We start from the raw sequence: 15,504 nt of genomic DNA, 5'->3' as shown, positions 1-15,504 counted from the left end.
AAACTACACATGATTTATACATTAGGATTACACAATGAGACCTTTAGAGATTTATTTTGAGTAATGAATAAATAAGTGAAAACATCCAAAGGACAATAGGCTTTTTTGTGCACGTCTCGTGTACCTCGACGAACTTATTGACGTCTGCATGTGCATTGTTTTATGCTTTCTTTTCGATTAAATAAGTGATTGTATGTTGATCTTCCACACAGAAACCGAGTGTTGAGAATGTCAAATGACATGTCCTTGGGTAAAGTGCACTGGGACCTGGCTCTGTGTCTCCTATTTGCCTGGGTGATATGTTACTTCTGCATCTGGAAGGGAATCAAAACCACTGGAAAGGCAAGCAACTTCATTTGGATTTTATTCAAGATGTTACATCAATGTCATAGTTCACATCAGCTCATTCCAACTTATTCCCTTACTAATCTGTCTTTAACTTATTTATCTTATTGGTATAAACTTATATTTCTCATCATTTACAAAGCCATTATTTTATTTTTTTCTTATAAAATCTCTGATCTGAGAAGTCTTAGTTCAGTTTTGCACAGAGAAACAAACACTGTTAGTTTTGTAATTTTGCAGATCTTTTGCATGTACAAGGAACACTAAAGAAAATGTATCATTTGGCTTTTCAAACTGTGACCATATCATCTTAAGCAATTTAGATAAAAATGATGGGGATGATTAATGATGTTGGTGATCATTAACAAGGAATTATAAAAAATATAATTGTTATTTAATTAACATTGAAGATTTTATCACAGATCCTAGATTTTACACAAACCCATTTGGAGTGCTGGCTGCCAAAAAGTCCAGTCCTATCTGACCAAAGCACGTTTCCAGTTAAAGTCCCACTGCAGTTTGGTGCGGCGGTGGCACAGGGGTTAAAGACCCTTGTATGGAGGCCTTAGTCCTCAATGTAGGTTGTTATGGGTTCAAGTCCTGGCCTCTTGATGTTTACTGCATGTTCTCCTTCTTCTCTCTACCCTATTTCCTGTCAACTCCCTTTTGAAAAATGTAACAAAATATAGTCCACTAGTGCCCAAAAAGAAAAAAAGCAAGCAACATGTAACGGTGTGGTGCTAGGACAGAAAAAAAACATTTTCCTGACTTATTTCCCAAACAACTGTTTGGCATGTTGGTATGTTCTAATGGCTGTTGTAGAAAAATGTGTTTTTACCAAGACAGAGACCGATGATTGTCACTCAGAATCAGCTTTATTATAATCTTGCAAGAGAGAAGGATTTTTACAGCATTGGAGATGCACTCAGTAGTGCTGCTAAATTGTTCTGACTAGACAAAACAAAGGCTCTCCTTATAAGCTACAACAGTTTTCAAGGTAACTCTCATGAGACCCAGAGAGACGAGGTGAAACCTGTTGTCCTAGACATAATCTTGACAGTGTGGCATACATATTATCTCACTCAGCTGCAAGCAGAAGGCTGAGAAACCATTATTCTAAGACTATATAAGAGAAGAATGGAACACTGAGGGGTTCTAATACTTTTGTCAGTTCCTGTAGAGTATCAAGGAGCAAAGAAAGCAAGGCACTAAAATTTTCCATAACAATCCATCCTCTTTGATCATATTGAAACAAGTTTCATATGTCATCGAACACCCAAGAAAATATTTACTGAATGACAATGAAGGAAACTACAAGAAAATGAATTTCAAAATGTGAATTGATTAGTAATTGTCATAGTGTTACGTATGGCTCTGACCCACATGCAGAATCATGCTCAAGGGAAATGGGTACAAGTTTGATTAAGGTTTATTTTATTAGGAGAATGGATCGGTATGGTGTGCAGGAACAACTGTAAGGAAAAACAACAGGTAAGTGGCACAGTAAACGAAACCGGAACTTAAATGTGAAATGTCTCTCACTAGGAGGGAGTAGGCAATCCGCCAGGAGGAGAGGGACTGGAGAAGAAGTGAATATGGAAACAATGGTATGTCCGATGATTTCTTAGTTACTTGGGTTAGAGCTTGGAATGCAGGCGAAGCGTCAGTGGAGAGGTGGAGGGTGGACAGGTTAGGTAGAATGGTCTCTGGAGAATCCGGGTCCGGAAGCCAGCCGGGGAAGTTCCAGAGTTGGGCGTCGGGTAGGTATGTGTGGAAGATCCTTCCTGGGGAGATCCTAGGAGCGAGGCTAGTGCGAAACGAAGCCACCGGGGCCAGCCTGGGTAACCTCCAGGTAGTCGCCAGTATAATCCTTGGAAGGTCCTTGAAAACGTAGGTAGTGTAGTCACCGGTTCAATTCACTAAGAAGAACAAAGAACAAGTTAAACCTTATCGAAGGCAAAGTACACATAAACTTTATTAATACGAGGCTGGCTGGGTAGCTACCACACAGGCTAATACTCGAGCGACGAGATACTGGCTGCTTCCTGCTTAGGTACTTCAGGACTCAATCACCGAGATGGAAAACACCTGTCTCTACCACTGCTGAGCACTAAATGGCAGAGGGACCGACTAAGGACTCAATAACGTAGGGCCCAATAAACCTAGGTGACAACTTCTTTGACATGGCCTTGAGAGGGATGTCCCGGGAGGATAACCAAACCCTTTGTCGTGGCTGATTAATGGGAGCTGGCCGTCTCTTGCGGTCAGTGATACGTTTGTTCTGGGCCGCAGTCCGATTGAGCGCCTGAACTGTTTGTCTCCACATCAGTTCACATCGGTGAACATGATGGCGAACAGAGGACACAGCCACGTCGACCTCGTCAGCCGCGAACAGAGGTGGCTGATACCCTAATGAGGCTTCAAAGGGTAAACTCCTGTAGCAGACGAGACCTGTGAGTTGATAGCATACTCAACGCAAGGGAGATGCTCGGCCCAGGGTTGGTAGGCCTGTTACCAGGGTCAGGCTCTGTCCTTAGCGCTCGGGAGACCAGTTCGTCAATCTCCCAAGACACAGATCCGATGGTCCAGGCAGGGGGCACAATAGGTTCATGTAGCTTCTCAGAGTCATCTGGTGCGAACTGCCGGGAAAGAGCATCAGGCTTGGAGTTCTTACTCCCAGGTCTGGAAGAGATGGCTAGATTAAACCGAGAAAAATAAAGAGACCAACGGGCTTGTCTTGGGTTAAGTCTTTTAGCAGTCTATAAATAAGCCAAGTTCTTGTGGTTGGTCCAGACTAAAATAGGGTGAACGGCACTCTCTAACTAGTGTCTCCACTCCTCTAAGGCTAGCTTAATAGCAAGGAGTTCCCTATCACCCACATCATAATTCCGCTTGGCTCAGGCGATGCGAAAAATACCCATAAGGGTGCAGTTTGTCTTCATCAGAGGAACGTTGTGAGAGTACCGCTCCCACCCTAGTGTCGGAGGCATCGACTTCCAAAATGAACTGTCTGGAGGGATCTGGATGTTTTAAGATGGGTGCCTGGGCTAACTTCTCCTGAAGAACACAGAAGGCTTGATCCGCAGCGGTGTTCCAAAGGAAGTGCACTTTAGTGGAAGTTAGTGCAGTTAAAGTTGCTGCCGTCTGGCTGTAGTTCCAGATGAAGCGGCGGTAGAAATTGGCGAAGCCGAGAAACCTCTATAATTGTTTCCGTGAGTCCGGAACAGGCCACTCCAGCACAGCCTTAACCTTCTCTGGGTCTGCACGGAGCTGTCCACCCTCTAGAATAAAATCTAAGAAGGTTACAGAGGTCTGGTGAAATTCACATTTCTCCTCTTTCACGTACAGTTTGTTCTCTATAAGTCTTTGTAACACCAGATGAACGTGATGCTGGTGAGTCTTCAGGTCCTTAGAATAAATTAAAATATCGTCTAGGTAGACAAACACAAAAATATTCAAAAAATCCCTGAGGACGTCATTTACAAGTGCTTGGAAGACAGCAGGGGCATTGCAGAGGCCGAAAGGCATGACTAAGTATTCAAAATGTCCGAGTGGTGTCTTAAAAGCTGTCTTCCACTCATCCCCCTGGCGGATCCTAACTAGGTGGTAGGCATTCCTAAGGTCAAGTTTAGTGAAAAATGGGGCCTCGCGGACAGATTCAAAAGCTGAAGAAAGTAAAGGAAGGGCATACTTGTTCTTAACCATAATGTTATTAAGCCCCCTATAATCAATACAGGGCCTTAAAGAAACATCCTTCTTGTTGACGAAAAATAAACCTGCGCCTAGGGGTGATGAAGAAGGGCGAATAAGGCCGGTAGCCAGGGACTCATTAGTATATTTCTCCATAGTCTGCTGCTCGTGTGTAGAAATGGGATAAAACCTGCTGGTGGGCAGGGAAACATCTGGAAGTCAGTTAATGGCGCAATCATAGGGTCGGTGTGGAGGTAACGAAAGCGCCTTAGCTTTGTTGAACACTTGTTTAAGATCATGGTATATCAAAGGTACCCGAGTAAGGTCCGGAAAATCACTCTCCTCAACAACTGAGTCAGGGGGAATGGGAGCGACTGCAGACTGAAGGCAGGTAGTGTGGCAACTGGTGGACCAGGACTCAACTCTGCCGTTAACCCAATCAAGGTCAGGATTGTGTTTACTAAGCCAAGGGAAACCCAGCACCATAGCGTGCGTAGCTACAGGAAAAACGTAGAAGGAAATTCCTTCTTGATGATTGCCAGATAACAAGAGGGCTATAGGTATAGTTTGGTGAGTAATACGAGGCAATTCCCGACCGTTGAGGGCTGTCAAAAGACGTGGTGCTGTTAAAGCCACAGTCTCAATCCCAGCTGCTTTAACTAGATCCAAGTCTATAAGATTATGTTCACTTCCTGAATCAACCAGTGCAGAGAGATTGTGGACCTGTTGGTTAAGTAGTAACGTGGCTGGCAAACAAAATCTGAGGGATTCGGGTGAAACAGTCTGGTCCGCCGGTATGTACCTATCTACCGACGGACCTGATCTTTTGGCCGAGGAGGACAAGTAGGACAGTTGGCTACATGATGCTCTATGGAGCCAGAATAAAAACATTGCCTAGCCCGCCAGTGCCTCTGCCTTTCCTCGCTAATGAGGCGCATCCTACCCACCTGCATGGGTTCAGTTTCTCCTGCCAGTTCTTGGGAAGGGGGCTTGGGGTTAACAGTAAGCAAAAACGTTGGCTGGGTCCTAACATAACTGCGTTCATTTCTGGGCTTCCTCCTCTCCCTTAACCGGCTATCTGTTCTAATGGCTTTAGCAATGAAATCCTCCAATAACTCTGGCTCATCCACTAAAACAAGCTCATCCTTTTTTCATCTAAGGCATGAAAAAATACAGATTTAAGGGCCCAGCTGTCCCAGCCAGATTCTGCTACAAGGATACAAAAATCTATAGCAAATTCTGTTAGCGGTCTACCCCGCTGCTTAATAGTCCATAACGTTCGACCTGAAGCCACATAATCAATACAGAAAGAAAGATTTATCCTAAACTCCTTCTCAAAATCAGTAAATGTGCAACCAAACTGGACACAACTAGGAAAACGGGACTCAGCCCATCTCAGTGCTTTTCCTGACAAAAGGCCAATAACATAATAAATCTTAGAGTCATTATGGGGAAAAGAGTTGGGGGAATGATTGAACACTAAAGAACATTGTAACAAGAAACCCTTACAGTTTCTGGTCTCACCTGAATATTTCTCAGGACTGGGGGAAATGACATCATGGACAAAAAGAAGATGCCGGGTCTCTGAACTGGCTGCAGTGGCCTCTAACGGCTGAGTGGGGGTCTTGTTCAAGGAAAGCTGTAAGATGGTGGTTACCTGTTCGAGCTGTTGATTCGTCTGGCATTGCTGTTTAGCTAGAGAGCGTAAGGTGGAATCGTGAGACTGAATATGGTGAGTATGATCGGAAAGAATTCCCTTGAGCGCCTCTGCTGGGTCGGGTTGGCTCGAGTATTCTGTCATAGTGTTATGGCACTGACCCACATGGAGAATCACGCTCAAGGGAAACGGGTACAAGTTTGAAAAAGGTTTATTTAAGGAGAATGGATCGGTATGGTGTGCAGGAACAACTGTAAGGAAAAACGACAGGTAAGTGGTACAGTAAACGAAACCGGAACTTAAATGTGAAATGTCTCTTACTAGGAGGGAGTAGGCAATCCGCCAGGAGGAGAGGGATTCGGACTGGAGGAGAAGTGAATATTGAGACAATGGTAAGTCCGATGATTTCTTAGGGTGTATTCACACCAGGAAAGTCCTTTGGTCCGCTTGTTTGGTCCAGACCAAAAGCGAACTTTATTTTTTTTCATTTGGTGTGGTTTGTTTTTACATTGTACTTTTTGCAAGTGAACTATTTTACTTGAAAACATAACCACGCGGGAGGTACGATCATTGTTCCCATTGGACAGAAATGACGGGGGCGGGACAAAGCACAGACCCGGACATTTAGGAAAGCAACTGTAGATGTGCTGCGTGCAGCACCTCTGTTCTGCATATTTGTGCCGTTATTAAAGCTGCAATATTATGATGAGGGTGAAGTGCAGCTCATTCAACGCAGATTTTGAGACGTTCCATTTATAATTTTGGGACCCTGTCGGAGAAAGCGTGCTGAGCGCCGACGTTTTCTACATGCAACAAGCCAGTAGTGTTGCTAAGCAACACACAGCTTATCAGGTATGATTACCTTACAACACACACCTTTGCTACCGGCTACGGTGGCTTTTTATGTCCAAAGAGACATACGCTTTTTGTAGTTGGTTCGGATCGGGGCCGGTTTGTATTCAGACCATAAGCGAACCACACCAGAGTCCGTTTGGAAGCGGACCGAGACCACCTCAAAAAGTGGGTCTCGGTCCGGTTGTATGGTCCGGACCAGGGTTCGCTTGAGTGTATTCACACCTGCGCAAAAGGTCCGGACCAAGGGGAGAAATGAACTCTGGTCCATTTAAAGCAGACCAAAAGTGGCAAGTGTGAATACACCCTTAGTTACCTGGGTTAGAGCTTGGAGTGCAGGCGAAGCATCAGCGGAGAGGTGGAGGGTGGACGGGTTAGGTAGAATGGTCTCTGGAGAATCCGGGTCCGGAAGCCAGCCGGGGAAGTTCCAGAGTTGGGCGTCGGGTAGGTGTGTGTGGAAGATCCTTCGTGGGGAGATCCTAGGAGCGAGGCTAATGCGAAACGAAGCCACCGGGGCCAGCCTGGGTGACCGCCAGGTAGTCGCCGGTATAATCCTTGGAAGGTCCTTGAAAACGTAGGTAGTGTAGTCACCGGTTCAGTTTACTAAAAAGAATAAAGAAGAAGTTAAACCTTATCGAAGGCAAAGTACACATAAACTTTATTAATACGAGGCTGGCTGGGTAGCTACCACAGAGGCTAATACTCGAGCATAGAGATGCTGGCTGCTTCCTGCTTAAGTACTCCAGGACTCAATCAGCGAGATGGAAAACACCTGTCTCCACCACTGCTGAGCACTAGCGCCTACTAGGAGTCAAAAACACAGACAAAAACATACAACAGAAACTCCAGCCCCAAAAGTAATAAGATGAATGATAAAAACAAATCGAATTGATTATATGAAACAAGTAGTAATAAAAATTGACTAAACAATGTAAAATGAATATTGAGACATTATTACAAAGCTAAACACTACAACACTAAACTACTATAACTGTCATCCTTTTTGTTGGAAACAATTTATCATTCTGATGGAAACAAAACATCTCTCTGTTTTTGTCAGAAAATCCAGTTTCAACCTGCAATATTACTTTAGGTGATGAGACATTTAAGTAAGTGACCGATGCTTGAGGAGGTGTGGTTGGACTAGGAGAAGTGCTAACACCAGTAATATCTAGAACTTCATTAGGAGGTTTAGGTTGATTCACAAACTGAATTCGAAACAATCCCAGTGGGTCTCTTCCAGAGACATCAGCTCCTAAAACCAAAACAAGTTGATTAAGTTCTGCATGATTAACAGTAGGCCAGGGATTCTTCCACATTTATCTGACAGTTATTACCAGGGGATTATATCTAGTGGTGTCAGCTCATTGGGTGGACTTGTCTCCAATCAAACTGATGTGTTCCCGCAGGCCCAGTGGAACATAGTTAGAGTTCTGGTTGATAGAACCTTTTGGATTTGAGTTCCAGTACACATAAGTCCAGTCCGGACACCATTTTCCAATTGCTAGCCTCCCAGGTGTGCAGACACAAATGTACACATCTGCATTCTGAAACCAACTGTCATAACCTCTGCGGGGGACCACATCACAGAAGTCAATCCTTGCTGCCACTGTGGTAGTCTTAGGGTTACCTTTACGGTTACTTGTATCAGTTGTTCTGATGTGGAGACAGCTCTGTCAGACCTGATAAGCTTTGATAAAAAAAAAAACATGGAAAGAATAAACCAACATAACATAACAATGATAAAGACAGAGAACAAACATGCAGAAAGTCCCATCTTCTGTACATCTTCAATTTAGGAGAATTGAGGTAGATAAAATACATCTTCTTCGCATCCGTGATCTTATTTAAAGCAAACGTTGCACTGCCCAAGGGATTATTATGCCCATTTTAAAAACAGTGTTCTTCACCCACCTCTCCAATCACTCTCTAGTGATTAGCTTACAGTTCTTTGGCTTGTGGTGGGCCGTTGTCCTTCATGGGGTGATCTCCTTTCTTTACATCCTGTGATGATTGGAGCAGGCCTAGTGCTCTAGCCCATTGGCTTAGACCGACATCCTTCAGGAGTGGAATCATCTGGTGGATTAGGAAGCCGTCTGCGGTAAGCAGCCACTGTTCGAGTCACCAGCAGCACCTTGGAATGGACTCTGTTTGCATTTGGACCTTCGATGTCTCTTCCTTGCCTGGTCCAATAACCCTTGCTGCATTTGGTGTAATCTGACTGCATCCTGCTAATGGCAGACAGCGCACCTAGATAGAAGGCTCGATATACGGTTGCAGACAAACCTCTACAGTAATAGCTGTTTTCAGTGGCCTTCAACAGTTCTAGAATAAATAAACTATTCCCAGGACCATTGTCCAAGGTATAATCCCAGATGCGTAACTCAGTTTGCATCATATTAAAGCTCAAAAATCTTAAAATAGGGATATGTACTTTGATAAGTAAGACTGGTCCATTCTGATTCTGCATTTTATCCACTGTATCACTTGGCGATGTCAAACTTTAGATCTGCTGCCGTCTGAACTCCTTTATTTCCAACAGTTGGTTCAGTAACTGAAGGTTAAAATAATTTTGTTTGTATTTTTACCTTTTCCATTAAGCAGAAACTACTTTAGTAATTACATGGATCTTCATTGAAAAATTTCCAGCAAGGGAGAATTAATCTTTTGACTAATTTAGAGGAATTAACCCCGTACATTCAGACAGGTTCTCAGGATGAGGCCTTGGGGAGCTGGGCACCAGTTTTATAAACAAAACACAGAGTGTAATTTTCTCTCACAATGTCACTAAGTCCTCACTGGAGATATGAGCAACCTTCCCCATAGTTACAGTACTGCTCCCATACGTGCTAAAACTTTTGTAACCCAGTGTTTCATTTTTTTTTTTATTAAGGCTGACATCCCCTCTTTGCACGCATGGTTCAACCCATTAGTCAATTTAGCATTTGTCTTTTGTCTTCAATGATTGAAAAAAATGTTTTAGCAACCAAGACCACATTAAATATAATAAAAAAAAATTAAGAATCTATTTCCTTCTTGCCAATAGATTGCTCCTCAAAAGGTTCATTTTGTACATAAATATAAAGGTCTATTTTCCCTATTAGACTGTTTATTTTATAATTTTGTTAGCTTCGGTTTGTGTAGGTAATGTGGCATTTTCCTTTAAATTTCATTTAAAGTCATGCATATAATTTTAACCTAGTTAGAACCACATAGGATTGATGTATTTAAAATATTTATAGCTTTTGTTAGCTCTGTTTTAGCCATTTACATAATTAGAATTATTTATTAATAATGAATTAATTTATCATCATGTATTCCAAATGAATTAGTTTTAATTAAATTAGTCTCAGAGTTCACCACTGTGAATTTACCTAAATACAATTTGGAAAAAACAACCTGGTTGTTTCTATTTGCAGTCACCTCAGTTTTAACAATAAAACATTAAATTTTATGGAGTTCATTTTTATGTTTCAATTATAAATGAGTCACATCATCTTGATTTGTCTTGGTTTAAGATGAGTAAATTTAAATCATGCAGGTTTAATGCATAAATCCTACCAATTGAACCTAATCATTAATTATAGTATAGGATCATGACTCAGGTTTGTTATCAAATATATTCCTTATTTGTGGCATAAATTGAACTTTCAGCTTGTTTAATTTATTGGCACCAGGATAAAGTTTTCAGTCCATTAAATCCCCAATGATTCTGCAAGCAGTTATCACAACAAGCCCCTTTATTATTCTCACTTTTCTGCTGTCTATAGGTGGGCTGTGGGCAGTCCCCATGGTTTTGTCCTTCCAACCCATCTTAGTGGACCTTAGACTGCAGAACTGTTAACATCAACTTAACTCCTAAGAAGCAGCGTGTTTTTGATGTAAGAAGCTTTCCTGAAAACTGAAGGTTTTAATCAGTTTGGGGTTAGAAAACATTATTCTAAACATGAATTATTATAGCATGCAACATATGAACAAACACTCATACATTCCAATGAAACAAAGACAAACATCACAGACAGAGACACAGTTGGCCAAAATTTTGTTGTTTTCCCGATCAAATTGTAAATATCAAATTTAATAAATGTTTTAATTATATCACATCTACTCAGTGACTTAATGAAGCTTCAGGAATTTAAAGAAATTTTCAGCAATCTCTTTTCAAAAATGTTTTTCTTAGGATATCTCCAGATGGTTTGATTGATAATCATCAGGATCCTGTTTAAAGATACGTGCACACAATTCAAAGAGATCTCAAATCATTTCGAAGCACAGCAGCAGTCTTCTCTGATATGAATCCAAATGGTTTGCTGCTGAAACTCTTTGTTAATTCTTCATACTTTAAACATTGTAATGACAGCAGAGTTGCTGTTAAATTTCTCTTTTTGTTAAGTTTTAATTTGATCACAGCTGTATTTCAGAATTTCTCTGCTCAGGTTAAATGGAGACAATTATTTTTTGGCTGGCATTGACATTTTATGGTTATACCCAGACACTAAACAAACACAAACACTGCAGTGTTAAAACTTAAACAGAAAAATTAACAATTAAGTTTAATCCCCAACTAGATTTTATTTCATTATAGCACTTCAAAAGACATAATTGGACATAATTTTCCTTAAATCAGGGTTATTAAAGTTTGAAAGTTGGGGAAGAAAATTATTCTCAGGACCCCTCTGTTATAATTCAAATGCTAGAAAATGTTCCATTATTTGAAATATTGGTAATTTGAAATAATCTTTTGTGCTAATTTAAAAATATCGTTTGTACTAAGTTGAAATTTGTTTGGTACTCCTAGGTAGTGAAGGATTTAATTATTATTTTACTCTATAAGTCCCCAAAAATGAAATCTTTATTTGAACATTTTCAAACTCATCCAAGTTGTCATGAAATCAAACATTTCTCCCTGGGGAGGAGACTGGAGTTTGAGCTGCTCTTCCTGTTTAATTTTAAAAGAGGGGCCTTTATTTATCCCTAAAATAAAGGACTTTACTTGCCTTTATGCCCCATAAAGGTCTTTCCTAGGATTTTAATTCCTGAACCCTAATTACTTCTGCCTTTATTCTGTTATAAAGGACTTTAGTCACTATGAGTTTTAATTTCCTGAATCCTAGCCCTGGCAACCTTCAGCCTCAATCTGTGATCCCCAAAGTAGAAACCTAATTTGAGTATTAATAGATTTTAAATCCAGAACCCATCATTGGCTTAGATCTTTTATTTAATAAGTGTGGTATTTTGGGTTGTTTTTTTTATTTGAATGTACTCTATTCAGTTAAATGGCATACCTTTATTGATTTATTTAAATTTTCTTCACTGACCCACAATCTATGGCTCACGGGCCTCAGGCGTCCAGGAACCACAGGTTGAGGACCACTGCTTTAAACACTGATGCCAGCTTTCTGCAGAGATTAAAGAAAATGGATTAAATACCTTAAATATTTTCAGACTAAAGGGTTTATTATTTCTGGCATCAACAATAACAGATTTAGGAGTTTCAATTACTAGCTCACAGCTCTAAATTAGCCCCATGTCATATTTTCTTTTAACCCAGAGTTCATAAGGAGCTTCAGACATTATAATAAAACCACACAGATCTCTTTTGGATTAAAGGAAAAGCATGCTTCAGAATCTGGTACTGTGGTGGGAAATAGTTCCACAGTTTCTGGAAGAAGGCCTTTCTAAGCAGAGTCTTTAAAGAACATGATAGAGTTGTTGTGGTTCCACTTGTCTAATTAGATTCTTTCTTACCTTCAGAACCAAAAATACATCTTTCCATTCTCATTTTACAGGTTTTTGCCAGGGAAGATGTGTTTAACTGAACCCATTACTCTGAAACATTTTGCTGTTGGGGTGTTAGAGAAAATAACAAGTGTGTTTACATTCCAATGCAACACAGAAGTGATTAGATTTTCTTTCTTTTCCCAGAGGAGAAAATGCAGAACCAAGCTTTTCATAGTTTTGTCAGTTTTTCACACGTTTCTCCCTGGGTAGGAGGAGGTAATCCCTTAGAACTGAAGTTTTAACCTTTTAGTTAAAATTTAAGAAGTCATTATTATTAACCCTTTTATTATTTTCTCTATTTCTGCTTTTTTTTTTTAAATATATTTTGCAATTTAATTTATAGGCCTTTGGTTATAATTATCAAACTATTAAGCAAATTAATATTGATGATAATTAATAAAATTATGCTGATTCATTGTTTCTCACCGTCTCTGGAAGAAAAAAAATGTGGGTCTTTTGGATTCCAGTGCTGAGTCTCCAAGAACACCGAGTCAGCAGTCCTCCTCCCCTTAAAACTAAAAAGGTTTGAGGCAGGGAAGCTCTTCCCAGGTTGATCAGACACTCCTGCCGACATCCTCGGAAGAACCCAGTCAAGGAATCCCATCCTCGTCGCCATTTGTTGTAGAAAAATTTGTTTTTTCCAAGACAGAGACCGATAATTGTCACTCAGAATCAGCTTTATTATAATCTTGCAAGAGAGAAGGATTTTTACTGCATTGGAAATGCGCTCAGTAGTGCTGCCAAATCGTTCTGACTAGACAAAGCAAAGGTTCTCCTTATAAGCTACAACAGTATTCAAGGTAACTCTCATGAGACCCAGAGAGACCAGGTCCTAGACATAATCTTAACAGTGTGGCATACATATTATCTCACTCAGCTGCAAGCAGAAGGCTGAGAAACCATTATTCTAAGACTATATCAGAGAAGAATGGAACACTGAGGGGTTCTAATACTTTTGTCAGTTCCTGTAGAGTATCAAGGAGCAAAGAAAGCAAGGCACTAAAATTTTCCATAACACAACTGTTATTGATTCTTGGTGAACTCAAGATGTCTTTCTTTGCTGCTCACTTTGTATATTTTACTGCTCACCGTGTGTGGTGGAAAGATAAACTTGGGTCCTTTTTCAGCCTTGTTTACCCTATTTCAAGTTGTTTCAAACATTTTAAGAACATCCTCAGCGGCTGTCCAAGAACCCTGAGCAAAAGGCACTACCACTGGCATAATGACCAGGTCCTCAAGGCAATAGCGGATGCCATCTGCAATGGGATAAGCGACTTTAAGAGCCTTTGCCTAGAGAAGAAAACCATCATGTTCATCATAGCTGCAGGAAAGGCTTTAACATTTGCTTGGAATACCTCCTCTGGCCTGCTGGCGATGGCTCATGCCTGGGAGTTGAAGGGGGACCTGGTAAGGCAATTGAAATTTGTGATTGCAAAAACATTGTTAAGGCCAGACATTGTTCTCACCTCAGAAGCAGAGAGGCAGGTCGTTCTCTTGAAGATCACTGTGCCTTAGGAGGATTGAATTGAGGAGGCCAATGAGAGAAAGAGGGTAAGCTAGTGGAGGAGTGATGGAGCAATGGTCAGCTGTGAACCTAACAAAGTGGGATGTAGAGGGTTTGTGGGGCAGTCCCTCTGCAGGGCTTACAGGATGCTAGGCATTACAGGAGCCAGGCAGCGAAGGGGCATCAAGTTGGCCGCTGATGCAGCAAAAATAGCATGGAGGTGGCTTTGGATCAGGAGAGGAGAGGCCTGGATAGGGTAGCGCTTCCTGGACACAAGCTAGGGTGTGATCTACCTTGGGGTCTGATTGTTGAAAGACCAGAAACCCCCTATGAACCCAGGATACATCACTGATGATGTGTTGAGGAGCACTACAAGATGGTGTATGTTGAAAGTGACCTGCTACAATTGACACACGTCTGCCTTACTTGAATGGCATGTTTCTTTGTATTTCCCATTTAGAGCATGACTAACAGAAACAAGTCTTTGTGTCATATTTGACCTCCAGTGATAGGAAGTCATCACCAGATACAAAATTCCATGACACTCTGAAAGACTACCTAAAGAAAAAAATGAAAGTTATTGTATGGGAATGGCTACAAGTGTGGCATTGCACAATTAGCTAAAAAAAATCACAACTAGACACATGCAGTCAATTTAAAGGTAAATTATTCATTGTGATATTTTGCTACTTCAGTAAAATAGGAATTAAATGTAGGCTTTTTATGTCTCCTGGAGGATTTGGTTTACACCAATAACAAAAGATACTTTCACCATCCAATAGAAAAAAACTTTAATGTTTCATTGTACAATATAACCCTGAGGGAAGAACAGTAGAATGAAGAAGATGCTTCCTTTTTTCTTTGTCCATTATTAAAAGTTATTAACATTTGTTAACATTATTCCACTTCTGTAACTTTTATCTTGTTTTTTAACTAGTTGCACACGAGTAGCTTCTGTTTTCCCTCCTAAGCAAATCAACAAATACAACTTCAAACTCAAGCACCCACATTTATTTGTGCCACTTTGCTTATAACTGTTAATATCCATTTATTTTTTTGCAGGTCGTTTACTTCACTGCTACATTCCCATACCTGATGCTGTTCATCCTCTTCATCCGTGGAGTGACACTCCCAGGAGCTGTAGAGGGCCTCAAGTATTACCTCAAACCTGACTTCAGCAAGCTTGCTGATCCAGATGTAAGAAATGACCCATCTAAAAATCTGTTTTATAACAATGTTTGCTTCTTACTGATGCAAAATTCCAAACAGAAATTACAAGATTCAAAGTGATCCCACGCTCTGCACTGAAGCACGGTCCTGTTCTGTTCTGAACACATGTCTCTTTGTTGGATTCATCTCCGTTTAATGGGATCACTTCACATCTTGTTATCCTATGTGCCCATATCTTTCTTGTTTTGCTGACTTTCGTTTCCTGTTCCGAGACATGGTCAGAAGAAGAAAAGCAAACAAACTTCCTCTTCACTAGGAAGTTTCTTGTGCAATACTTGAACAACCTGTAAATATTTTTGTATACATATATTTTTTTTCCACCTGCAGAGACCTTTTTTATAACTCTTTAAACTTTTTAATATTTATTTTGTGTAATTTGCACTACTTGCCTGCACTGTTTTGTTCTGTTTTTGGAAATTTTGTTGCACCCATGTGGAGCAATGAC

General features: G+C 40.7%; 1 protein-coding gene across 2 annotated transcripts in view; it reads left to right on the top strand.

Moving 5' to 3' along the window:
- The window catches only part of LOC124882962 (sodium- and chloride-dependent betaine transporter-like), a 43,962-nt gene that overhangs the window by 13,270 nt on the left and 15,188 nt on the right, over nucleotides 1-15,504 (top strand). For both annotated transcript variants that reach the window (XM_047389693.1, XM_047389694.1), the window contains 2 exons: nucleotides 213-342; nucleotides 14,892-15,026. In XM_047389693.1, coding sequence (XP_047245649.1) covers nucleotides 213-342; nucleotides 14,892-15,026 — 265 coding nt within the window. The remainder of the gene's footprint in view (nucleotides 1-212; nucleotides 343-14,891; nucleotides 15,027-15,504) is intronic.

Source organism: Girardinichthys multiradiatus, chromosome 17 (genome assembly GCF_021462225.1).
Source record: "Girardinichthys multiradiatus isolate DD_20200921_A chromosome 17, DD_fGirMul_XY1, whole genome shotgun sequence".
Lineage (NCBI taxonomy): Eukaryota > Metazoa > Chordata > Actinopteri > Cyprinodontiformes > Goodeidae > Girardinichthys > Girardinichthys multiradiatus.
This window is presented reverse-complemented; position numbering and strand designations above follow the sequence as displayed.